At 40.8% G+C, this 12811-nt stretch overlaps 1 protein-coding gene across 1 annotated transcript; it reads left to right on the top strand.

Moving 5' to 3' along the window:
* The first annotated feature begins 172 nt into the window (after positions 1–172).
* Positions 173–12779, top strand: LOC114436735 (sortilin-like). Its single transcript, XM_028407152.1, has 20 exons — positions 173–445; positions 5138–5200; positions 5291–5364; positions 5471–5573; positions 5706–5867; positions 5970–6043; positions 7081–7130; positions 7210–7337; positions 7466–7610; positions 7758–7913; positions 8281–8393; positions 8555–8657; positions 8734–8902; positions 8984–9168; positions 9247–9436; positions 9700–9816; positions 10122–10230; positions 10471–10583; positions 10683–10809; positions 10897–12779. Exons 1-20 carry the CDS (start codon positions 218–220, stop codon positions 10909–10911), a joined length of 2424 nt encoding a protein of 807 aa, XP_028262953.1. The 5' UTR covers positions 173–217; the 3' UTR covers positions 10912–12779.
* Positions 12780–12811: the final 32 nt, after the last annotated feature.

The following is a 12811-nucleotide window of genomic DNA, read 5'->3' as shown; positions in this document are numbered from 1 at the left end:
GTTTAACACCAGTGAACGTCTGGACGTTCCTCTGAGGGAAATTCCTGCCGTCCAATCAGAATGCAGCTTATTCTGGTTCTGACCAATCCGGAGCCGCGGTGGATGGGCCGTTGTTGAAGATGCTTTTCGGTGATGAGGGGGGCATGTGGGGAGCCAAGTGGTGGTGGGACAGTTGAGTTTCTCGTACAGTCTCAACAAGTTGTGCAGACTTGTTATCATGATTTCCGTGTCTTGCATCTTGGTGCTCGGTTTGTTGTCGTCTGCGCTGGGCGGGCATCAACAGGAGGGAGAGCAGTTGTCAGACGTGCGGAGGGAGTTTGGTGATGATGAGGAGCGACATGTTTTGGAGAGGACGAAGCTGTCGAAAAGCAGCGCAGGACTGAATGAACAGACATGTGCAGCTTTGGCTGGAGTGGAGTCAGTCCTGCTGAACAGCACCCACACTGTGAGTGACTTCAAAGCCATCACGATCTGATTAAAGTAGTCTGATAGTAACAGGGTGAACGCGGACACATGGAGCTGCTCATAAAGTCCAGATAATTTATTATTATATACTCACACTATTATCGATTAACCAATAGGTTTTATATTGATAATTTGATGGTCAGTACCAAATGTACCAAATATCTGATGGTTGCAGTCAGGTGGGAGGATGCCCAGTTTTAACTTGACCTTAAATTTAAAAAATGTTTTAGTGGAGTCAGAACAGACATTTAGACTAAAGTTCATCAGTTCTCAGATATATTAACCATTTTATTTCTCAATTCACAGTTTAAACAAAATGTTTTGCAGAGCCCAACCAGCCATTTTGAAACAGGGGTGACAGACAAGGATTATTTCTGCCATCAGTAAATCTGGAAGTTCCTTGAATACTCATTGAAGTCTTCTATTTGCCTGTTTTGTCTGAACAACAGTTCATCAACAGTAGGAACACAGCTCACTGACACATAGGTCCAAGAACTGCAGCAAATCCTCATGTCAGAGAGAACATTTAGAGTTTTTATTTTAAAGTATTAGATAATAAGGCTGATTAATGTCCATTAACTGACTAATCAATTAATTTACAAAGCTACAATAAACAAAAACAAACAATGGATAAAGTACTTCTGTCAAAAATCACTGTACCAATGAAATAATTTATTGACGACAGCAGTTTGTGCTCCACCAGTTTTTCTAATTGATCTGGATTAATGTAGGTCATCCTGGTCACATCCATTGTGTCTGATAATGCATCTCTTTGTTTTGAGATCTGTTGCTGGGATGAAGATAGACATGGTGACAACATGCATCCTCTGAAACCCTTCTGCATTCGTTTTACTCTCTTCATCTCCTTCAGTCATAACATTATCCTACAACAGAACAAACACTGACCCAGTTCTTTCAGTGCTGAAGATGTTGTTGTAGGAAGTGCAACAAGAACAACCCTGACGTCCAGGGGAACGTTCAGTAACACAAACCTGATCCAAAGCTACAGACAGAACTCCACAGGACAGGCTTCCTGTGTGTGTGTGTGTGTGTGTGGACGTTACATCATTCTGTGGCTCAGACACCTGGGCTAGTTTTTGAGCATGAAAACGATTCGGTGTGCTCTCACTGAACAGACTCCTCCCGTCTCCTTTGGGCCTTTCTCGGTCTTACAAACATTTTTCTCCTGTTGAACTCGATCTGATCTCCGCTGTGGTTTGATGTTGTCTGCTGTGTTCAGACGTGCAGGGCCCACCTAGAGGTGGCAGAGGAAGCATTTAGGTTGGCTGTATATGCTCCTTATTCTCTAGATGCTTCAGTACATTAGCAGATCCTGCTGCTTTTAATCCTGTGGTATGTTCTGCCAAGGCCTTACCATATTTTACCTGTTTGGTCGGTTTGTGTGAGATACATTTAGCTGACTGTCAGGTTTACAAACCAGCTTTTTTTTCTTTAGGCTCCATCCGCTGGTCAGAAAAAAAACAGAGAGAAAAAACATGCGATGTTTTCAGGGTGAAGCGTAGCTGGGTCTCAGCCAGCTGTTAGAGCACCAAGAAAAGCAGCAGTTGATGTTGCACACGAACACACACACACACACAGAGTTGGGGAATGTTTGTTGACACACAGGACAGACTTACAATGAGATCAACAAAATGGCAAAAAATAAAAGAGGGGCTTGTAGAATGAGAGGTGCTTGGAAATGTTTATTAATCTAAGAAGCTGGGAAAGGTATGTGTTGTGTGTGTGTATTGTGTATTAATATTTTTTAGGGTTTTTTCCTAAGAAACAAAAAATACACAACAGAAAACATCATCAGCTCTCCTACAGTAAATGCACTGACTAGGTTACTTACTGGCTAATAAAATCTTTGCTCTTATTACTGGTCATTTCTGCTAAATAATACCTTAAATAACAAAACTGTGGTAACGCTGATAAATTTCTATTTAGACATATTCAGCATGGATGTGACCCAAGTGATTTTCCTTTGGCTTTGACTAAAACCTCTTTGGAAAATGCCATGAATTCCTTTATGCAGGAAAAACCCTGATTTTTGTGAAGTATTCAGCAAAAAATGTCAAAACTTTGTTGGTTTAAGTCTCACTAACTACCAGCCAGATATTTCCTCTATTAATTATTTTCTGGAGAAAAAAATTGAAAAATATGTTTTCTTTAACAATATAATCCAGTGGACATTAATACGTCTCATGCTACCTCTGTGTCCATATGCAGCAGAGAATTAGCCTCGAGCTTCGTGTGTTGTAGATCAGAGCCTTTGGTGTTTGACCTCCTCTTGTGAAGTTTTGTGTGCAAACATGGCTGTAGCAGAAAGTTACAACTCAGAGCAGGGGAAAGAAGGAGCTCATTGTGTCAGTGTCTGACCTCTGAAAGAGGACTTCACTGTGCTCCCACCCACTGACTGTGGATGCATGTGCAGCTGCCTGTGTGCCACTCAGCATTGTTATTTAATGTTGACAGTGAAGTGTACTGATGCATGGTGAATACCAGAGCTGAGCCTTTTTCAGACCAGACCTGGACCCTACAATTCAACACGTGATACAGAATGAGGTCATGTCTGGTTTGCAAGGCCATGTCCAATTGGTTCGGCCATGTATATATTTATTATTATTATTATAACCACTATTACCATTTTTTATCTTACTAAGTCTGCTTAGATAAAACAGGAGCTTTTCTCTCACTGGCTATATAAAGCAGGTGTTGATTGTTTAGGTTTCAGTGAACCATAGCTGGTAAAGTCAGTATTTGTCTAGTCAGGGGTTCAGAGGAACAGATGTGGAAAAACACCTCGCTGGTTAAATTTAACACAGGTGTATGAGCAGCTGGTAGAGATATTTACAAAGACCCGATCCAAAGATGGGATACAACATGAAACCTGTTAGCCTGAGAATCAACATCTCATTTTAAACTCAATTCTTTGAGGCTTGTTGTGGATCTTTTAGGCTTCTCTGTATTTGTGTTACTGAGCTAACAGATATACTGTAAATTCATGCATAATCAGAGCAAATGATGACTTAGCTGCAGAGTTTCAAACATCTTGATGGATTCCATGGAAATGTAGACATTTATGTTCTCCTCAGGATGAATTACAATGACTCAGGTGATCCTATAATTTTCTTTCAATGTCATTTATGAGTATAATCCTGTGGAACAAATGACATTTCCATCTGCCTCAGCTGTCCAGATGTCTTTGATAATTCATATTCACAGAAGTAACATTGTAAACATTACACTAGCTAAAAAAATATTCATGTTTTCATTGACATTGTTTTGTGCATCTTGTTAACATACAATGGATAAGCAGTGTGACATGATGCAATCATTGTTTATGAGCTTTGTAACATCAGAGCTGCTTTCTTGGTCACACTATATGAAAACTCTAAATTACATTTATAGGCATTTGTTTCTGGAAAAAAGAAAGAAATTAATGTGTATGAGTACAAATTGGCCTACATTTAGGCTGATATAGGCCAATAGTATGAGCTACATTGTAAGCAGTCTCAGTACATGCACCAACCGCTTGCTGTATCTTTAGTCATTTGTAATATCTTTTTAAATGATTTGGATAGAGAGCAGATAAATGTTCTGTTCTATATGACTGACTGACAGTTCTTCTCTCAGTGATGACAAAAACAGTTTGGAACCAATTTGCTCAAGCCAAATCATGCTTCAAGATTATTAAGATGAATCATTTATTCTGTTAGGTTGGACATGTTTGAACCACCAACACTGTGGTCTTTTGGGAGGACAGGATGCTTATTTTGAACACTGATCAACAGATTGAACAGATGACAGCAAAGGGAAAGATAGATAACTTATCAAGCAATTGAATGATCAAAATAGGAAAGAACAGATGGATGCAGGCAGGCAGGCAGCGAGAGCATGATGTAGTGATTAATGCAGGAGAGACGGAAAGTCGTGTTCACAGACTTGGACAGGCTGGTTTCCACTGGACTTGTTTACAAGGAGTTTCCAGCAGGCCATCTTCTGTGGCTTTATAGAGCTGTGCACAGACTCTTCAGGGCTGTGCTCACCTTGTAAACATCTCTGCCCCAGCAGCTAAAAAAGGAGCAGAGAAACCTTCAGCAGGCTCCAAACAATGTGGGCTGTGGCTAAATACACCATTTAAAAAAACAGATACTTGACCTTCACACTGGATGAATGGACAGCAGTGCTGTTTGCAGACATGTTGTGAAATACAAATTTGTGTCTTTCTTGTAATGTCACACATTTGTTTGTTTCCATATTCTGAGAAATATATTACAAAGTAAGCCCTAAGAAGGTAGTAGTCAGCCCATACATAGATGATGTGTGTATCTTTCAATGTGTGTGTTGTGGTTGTGCTGAGGATATCAGTGATTGTCTTGCTCCCCTGGCCTCAGCGTTGTCATTTAGAGAGGAATGTAGGTCACACACGCAGAGTGCATCCAAATGGCCGAGTTACTTTGGACAGTATGGACGTTTCCCCCTGTCCTTTCAGCTGATGCCCAGTGAGTGGCGAACAACAGAAACACTTACTAACGCTCTTTAGTTGTGTGTGAGTGTTGTTAAGTTAAAGTCCTGACAGAGGACTAAGTAGGCAACATCACATCAAACCTCCAAATGTTTTAAGTAGTTTGGTGTCAGCTGATTACTTACAGATTGCTTCTTTTTTCAGTTTACATTTAAGGTGCACACTGTGGTTTCACTGTCACTGGCCTGGGTGGGAGATGGATCAGGGGTGAGTTTGTTTATATGTATGAAAGTGTAAAACTGTGACTGATAATGAGTCTTGATGTTGTCATGTGACTTCTGAGTATCCCTCTGCCAGGTGCTTTTGGTGTTGACAACGTTCCAGGCACCGCCGTTCATTATGCGTTCCGGCCAGTCTAACCTCTACAGGAGGTGAGAAATGCCTCTTGGCTGACGGCTGTCAGCAGTGAGTGGAAAGTGGATTTCTTTGTCAATATGTTGAAGCTCTAACTGCAACTAACTTGTCTGTGTGTGCCAGTGAAGACTATGGGAAGACGTTCAAAGATGTAACTCATCTTATCAACCATACCTTCATCCAGACGGAGTTTGGCATTGTCATTAGTCCGGATCACTCAGGAAAGGTGAGTCATTTTCTCAATTTGTTTACTATGTCTGTTTTGTTTCCTTAATTGCCAGAGAGCACTTAACAAAATTGATATTTTGTGTGACTAACTGTCCAAGACCTCTGAACCTCACGTTGCCATATTGATCAGGTGATCCTGACTGGAGACGTGTCAGATATGGGAGGATTTCGACTGTTCTGCTCACAGGACTTCGGCATAACTTTTGTTCCAGCTGACCTGCCGTTTGAGCCCCTCATTCAGATAATATATAACCCAGAGGACTGCAACGTACTTCTGACGCTCAGCATCACTGTAGGTGAAGCTCCCTCTTTACAAAGAGATGCTAGACGTCTGTTTAAGGCTGCTCAGAAATCAGTTAAAATACTTGTAGTCACCAAGCTTTTTTCCTTCCAGTGGGACCTGTGGCTGTCTGTGGACTTTGGCGCCACCTGGAGGAAGATCTATGACAGTGTGTGTTTGTTTAGATGGTGAGATAACTATGCCATTGTGGTAAAGATTCGGCCTATAAAATGATCATTCAGAGAGAAAGGAAGGAGTGATGTCCTCCTTCCTTCATGTCAGCAGCAATAAATGCATGCATCATTTTTAAAGTGCAGAGCCTGGTTAGAGCAGGCTGATTGCATGAAGACATGTTATGGAAATATAAATAAAATAAATAGATTATTATCAGTGTCACTGACTGAAGTGGAAGAAAGGCAGCTCTGTGGCTGCTGAGAGCCTTCAGCACAGGTTAGATTTTATTTTTGGCTTTGGCTCTGCATTAGCTCCTACAAAAGCAGCATAGATTGCACCACAATAGGATAATAATCAACACAAAAATGTAAGGAGTAAGTAAAAAAAAGCCACTGTAGTACCTTCTGTTGTAAAGCAGAAACAGGTGTTGTCAGTACAAACAAAGCTGTAAACTGTTCATCACTGAGGGTGTGAAGCAGTTTATGTTTGTGCACAGCCTGTGCATCTTTTTTTATGTGTGTTTTTTTGTCCATTGTTGTTTTTACAGCTGTCTTTCCCACTACAGTTCAGATCACTCTCCTGTCTCTGCTTTCATTTGAGTTCACATGAGGTTGTGGTGTCAGCCTGTGGTTGTTAGCAGTGCACTGTGGGAACATTGTGATAGCTCTGCGTGACCACAGCTGTCATTTAGGCCTCAACCTAAATTGACTGCAGAAGGAGGGAGCTGAGGTTGCTGTCAGAGTGTATCATGAGTCAGCGATGGCATTCTTATTCAGGCCGCAGTGCTTGAACCAGCAGAATCTTGAGCTGTGTGAAAACCTTCATCCCCTTTCGCAGCAAACAAAACCAGACTGAGCTTGGAGTGCAGCCTGCTTTGTGGGGGGTTGGTTGATGTGGGCTTCACTCACACAGCACTTTGAAGAAACCATAACCACAATCTGTGATTTCTACAAATTCCAAAAGTGGACTTACATGTAAACTCAGATGTAAAAATTATGAGTGCAATTAGAACTTTTCCTCCCTTCATTTATTCTCTTTTTCTCACACACAGGGGTCCAAAGAACCACATCTACTTTACAACAAACAACAATGGATCATGCAGTAAGTGGAGACATGGAGACAGCATAATCACCATTAAAATACAATAATATATCCGGTTACCTCGCCTTCTTCCTGTCAGGTGACAAAGGAATGTTGGAGTTAAAGAAGACGACTGACTACGGCAGAAGTTTCAAGACCATCGCAACAAGAGTTTACTCCTTTGTACTGGGAGGAAAATTTGTTTTTGCTTCTATCATGACTGGAAAGGTACCTGTGTGTGTTTCCTTTCCTGTGTGCTTGTGTAAGCTGAGACCTATGATCAGAAGTATTTTAATACCAAGTGTACCTGTACATATCAACTCAGACCCATATCTGTGTGTGTGTGTGTGTGTTAGGGTACAGAGCGTATAATCCATGTGTCAGTAGATGGAGGAGAGGTGTGGAACATGGCTCAGCTTCCTTCAGTCAACCACGAGCAGTTTTACTCCATCCTGGCAGCCAATCAGGACATGATCTTCATGCATGTGGACGACCTCGGAGGTCAGAACTAGTGATGGTGTTGATAAAGAGGACTGAGATGGATGCTGATGACGATAACACTGAAAACTAACACCCTGTTTAAAAAGAACTGTGTAATTATAACCTGTGTGTGTGTGTGTGTGTGTATGTGTTTACTGTGTGGAACAGACTCTGGTGTTGGAACCATCTATGTGTCAGATGACAGAGGAACTGTGTTCTCCAAGTCTCTGGAGCGCCATCTCTACACTACTACAGGAAGTGACACAGACTTCACTGTCATTGCTTCACTCAGAGGCGTCTACATGACCAGTGTGCTCACAGAAGGTGGGTTAACACATGACAGAGCCCGACCAGCAACTTCAGATTTGTGTGCAGATTGCAAGGCTGTGTAGATATTTCTATTTTTTGATATTGCCATTTATAATAATAAACCTTTAATTACATTGGTTTTGTTCCTTATAGACAAATGTTATATTATCTTTTCATAAATAATGTAAGCTGTGACTTTCCTTTCTTGGTGCATTCTACACAAAGGGGAAATTCCAGCATGAGTCAGCAGACATACATATCTCGAAAGGTTTTGTCCAGATTGTATTTCATATTCTGCTGTTAATGAATTCAAGTATCTACTGCTATCCTGAGAGTAATGAAGTGAATTATATCATAGATTTCTATTGTGTTATTTGTGTAGATGGTTTAGTGGAGACAGTGATCACCTATGACCAAGGTGCCAGGTGGCAGACGCTGTGCAGGCCACAGAACAGCCAGTGTAACTCCGACACTTCTACCAACAGGCCCAACAGAGTAAGACAAACACATACAAATGTTCCCATAATTCATTTTTATTAGGGTGGGAATGAACTCCTTGTTTATGTGATAGAAAAATGACTTCACAAAATAAACTAAATTGATCCAAACACAGAGAAACCCAAATACACAAACCTTTCATTACTGTGCCCTTACAGTGCAGACTCCACATCCATGCCTCCTACAGCACCACCATGAAGATGAACGTCCCCATGCTGCCGCTCTCACAGCCCAATGCAGTGGGCCTCATTCTGGCTCACGGTAACAAACATACACAAGACACTATCAACACAATCACTTTCATGTTTCTTCACACAGCCTCCCTCTCTGTCTCCAGGCAGCATTGGCGATGCAGAGTCAGCACTCCTACCTGATGTGTACGTGTCTGATGATGGGGGCTATTCGTGGCTGTTAGCCCTCAAGGGGCCTCATCACTATGCTATCCTGGACTCAGGACGCCTGCTGGTGGCTGTGGAGCACACCCACTCTCCAGTTAACCAGATAAAGTGAGAATATTTTTTTTTATTTTTGTATAGTTAAATTCAGTGTATTTAGTGATCACATTAATAATTTCTCCTCTCACTCAGGTTTTCAACAGATGAAGGGCAGTGCTGGCAAACGTATAACTTCACCAGTGACCCATTTCACTTCAGTGGCATGGACAGTGAGCCTGGCTCTCGCTCCATGACTGTCAGCCTGTGGGGCTATAGGAACGACTTCAGCAGATGGGTTGTGATCACCGTAGACTTCAGGAAGCTCCTCACCAGAGACTGTAAGTATACCGGAGAAGATTGGGAGACATTTGGTTGGTGTTATGGCAAGTAGTACAAGTTCGTGTGTACTTGTGTAGGTAATGAAAGCGACTATGTGGAGTGGCTGGCTCACTCTGCAGATCCCAGTGGATCTGAGGATGGCTGTGTGCTGGGCTACAAAGAGACTTTCTTACGCCTGAGGAAAGATTCTGTCTGCTGGAATGGGAGGGACTATGCAGTGACCAAGAAGCTGTCGCCCTGTCTGTGCACAATGGATGATTATCACTGGTATGTCCCTCCATCTCCCTTTATGTAATGGAATGGAACATCATAATAGTGCCATCATGCATGACTTCCTCTTTAATCCCAGCTTTTCTTCCTTTCTTTGTCCTGTTTGACATACGTTTTGATACAGCAAGCATGCAGTGCATTAATGTGTATTTATACCTTCTCGCTTTTTACATTAACTGATTAATAACTGTTAACTCATCCCCCAAACCTTCACATACATCAGTGTGTTTTCATACAGCTGACCTAGTTCTGTCTGACAGTGACTTTGGGTATTACCGGTCAGAGAACAGCTCAGAGTGTGTGGAGCAGGAGGAGATGAAGGGCCGTCCTTTGGAGTTCTGTTTAAATGGCACAACTGAACAGCTGCAGACCAGTGGGTGAGGATTTTTAACCTTACTGCAGAGAAACTCTTACTAACAGGCATACATTGTGAAACTGGTATACAAGAAAATCTAGTATATATACAATGGTCTCAGGCTAATTATACTACACATAATATATTTCCAATAAACAGAGGAATGTATTAATTAAAAAATAAATAATAATAATAATAAATGAAACATTTTATGACCTGAACAAATGAAGACAATGCTATTTTCCATGCTGCTCATAGACCCCCTACATCCTACATTAAATCTGATCTAATCCAGTGATCTTTTTATTGTCATGTCTTTTATTTAAGCTACCGAAAGATTCCAGGGAACCAATGTGAGGGAGGTTTTCAGCCGCAAAGGAAGGAAACAGACCTGAGAAAAATGTGCATCAGTGACAGCCTTCATCCCAATTCACTGGTCAGTTCCACTCATTCTGAGTTAGTCAGAACATTAGACACTTAGTAAGATCATTTAAACAGATTTTTCTGTTTGGATCTTTAAATATATGTGGGAGAGTCAAATGGAATTACTCCCACATACCAGAGTCATGAATATCCGCTCCTGCCTATTAATCTACTTTGACTACACTTAAAGCTGAGGGAGATGTGCTCACTGCAGTGTGTGTCTTCACATGTTCAGCCCTTTTTCTCTCAACAGACTGAAAGCAGTTCCCCCAACACTGCTGTCATAGTGATGGTTGTCATAGCAATCCTCCTGACGAGTGCTGTGGCGGGTGTTTGGCTGGTTAAGAAGTACGTCTGTGGAGGACGGTCAGTTAACCTTTCTGTTTTTCATGTTACCACCCACACCAATGAACAACATGCATCCAGCTCTGTTTCACTCACACATGCATGTTTGTCTGTCATCAGGTTCCTTGTACACAGATACTCTGTTATGAGGGAACATGTTGAAGGTAACAAAATAGAAGGAGTAGATGATATTGACCCTCACTACATGGAGACAGGGAAAGCACAGTACAATGAAGACTCAGATCAGGTATGTGACGTGGGGTTAAAGGCACTACTTTATTTGCATCCAATTACAACCTATTAACTCAATTGTATTGCTTGTGTCTCCTCATAGGACCTCTTAGAATAAAACGTCTTCACACTCAAAGGCTCTTCAAGACTAAATTCAGTGCAGTCTGTCAGGATGCCTGTGCATTCCTGCTGCTCCCACATGCTGATTAACATCTGCTTCTTGCTATCCCCTGGTGGCTGGAGGACATAGCAGCAGTGGGGTGACTTCTTCTGTCGCTTCCTCGTACCAGTTGAGGCTCCCTCCGATAGGCGCAGTGGCGTTGTTTTTTGGGTTTTTTTTGGTGGAGGGGAGGGTGGGGGGAACAAACCCAAAACAGAAGAAAGCCTCTGGAGTCCCTGGAGGGCTTTTGTTATTTCTGTCACAGAAAGTTCTGTCAGGACCGTTGATTGTGAATATGTGCTCTGTTGTGCCCTGTATTTTTCCTTTCATGCTGACCTAAGAAGAGATGGCCCTGCTCTGCATATATGGGCTCACAGGATGCTTTGTTAGGAGTCTGAGAACAACATGCAAACCTATCAGTATTTTAGGTCAGAGTTTTTGCCTACTGTCAGCAGTAGTTTTTATACTCTCTACTACTTTGTAAATTACAACATGCAAGATACAGTCTTGTTGTGCATAGTCTGCCATTTAAACATTTTATCAGTTTTACCACTTACTAAAATAAAAAAAAACATTTGAAAGGCTAGTATTACATTTCTTAGTCCCAGTTTTATAATGAAATTAGCTTTTTATATTATAACAATAGCAACTACTGTGAGCAGCAATACTCAAAATACTAAAAACTGACCAGAGCTGTAACAGATTAACATTAATGGACCCATTGTGTTGGATTTACTGGCAATAAATATCATAATTATACACAGCAGCATGCAAACAAAAAGGACAATAATAATAATAATAAAAAATATGTTTAACTTTTAGTTCTGGGTAAAACTTTGGACATAAATGTTAAAAGCACCTGTTATGATTTTTTCTTAACTCAGCAAATATCTTATGATTTCCTGTATATGTGGTGAAAGTGAAAGACTTGAATTATTGCCAAAGCACTTTTACAGTTTAGTTTTCTGATTTTAGAATCCAGCAGTATATGAGGATGAAGTTAATGCTAACCCGAGCCCTTTACTTGAAACTATTTATAGTTTTGCTTAACAGGATGCACCAGTATGTAGCTGTTGTTATGTTGTTATTGTTGTTTTTTTTCTTCTTGTTGATTTGGCTCATATTCCCCCTGTCAGTCAAATACCAATATGCATTTGTCTAATGATCTTAACACAGGTGCAGGCATAATCAGCAAAACAATTAATAATATTGGTCTGGAATCATATTGATAATGACATTAGAGCAATTCAAATCTTCAATGTCAATGAGATCAATCTGACAGATTAAAATGGTAACTTTTTTAACATTGTAAAATTACCTGCTTTACATTAGCTTCCCTGTACACACTTGTGTTATATGAATAGTTTAGATTAAATATTGGCTGGCTATCATTTTAGAATCTACAGTGTAAGAACTGTTATATACACATGCGGGGCTTATGGCTAACACTTTCATCCTCCAGCAGAGGCAATAATATCCCAGCAAATAAGCTATTGTAATAAGCTGGCCTAATGTTGAGGCATATTCTCAAGGACTGTTGGGTGGTTAGATACAAAACGGGATTCATATGCTTGATGCCTTCTAATTTACTTAACTTTACTGTTATGAGCAAACCCAGCTATTAACTGGATTCATTGATTTGTTATTGCACTGTATCTACAGATCTGTGAAGATGTCGCTTACTCTTTGTAAAATGTTTGTGAAATATTGGGGCCATGAGTTGTGACATTCTGTGACATCTGAGTGTGTCTCTGACTTTTCTGTAGCACAGATGTTTTATAACAGTGTTTGCATCTCTAGAATAAAATAATATCTCTCTCAAGTCAGTTTACTTGTGTCACAATTTCTCTCTACTTTA

The sequence above is a fragment of the Parambassis ranga genome, chromosome 5 (assembly GCF_900634625.1).
Source record: "Parambassis ranga chromosome 5, fParRan2.1, whole genome shotgun sequence".
Classification (NCBI taxonomy): Eukaryota; Metazoa; Chordata; class Actinopteri; family Ambassidae; genus Parambassis; species Parambassis ranga.
The sequence above is the reverse complement of the archived record's forward strand: the minus strand, read 5'-3'. Positions and strand labels throughout refer to the sequence as shown.

What these genes read in the sequence shown, in the direction of transcription:
- LOC114436735 (XM_028407152.1), top strand. Translation starts at nt 218, where the DNA reads ATGATTTCCGTGTCTTGCATCTTGGTGCTCGGTTTGTTGTCGTCTGCG. An exon ending in AGTGTGTGTTTGTTTAGATG is followed by an intron (nt 6,044 to 7,080) that starts GTGAGATAACTA and finishes TCTCACACACAG; the next exon opens with GGGTCCAAAGAACCACATCT. An exon ending in AAGTACGTCTGTGGAGGACG is followed by an intron (nt 10,584 to 10,682) that starts GTCAGTTAACCT and finishes GTCTGTCATCAG; the next exon opens with GTTCCTTGTACACAGATACT.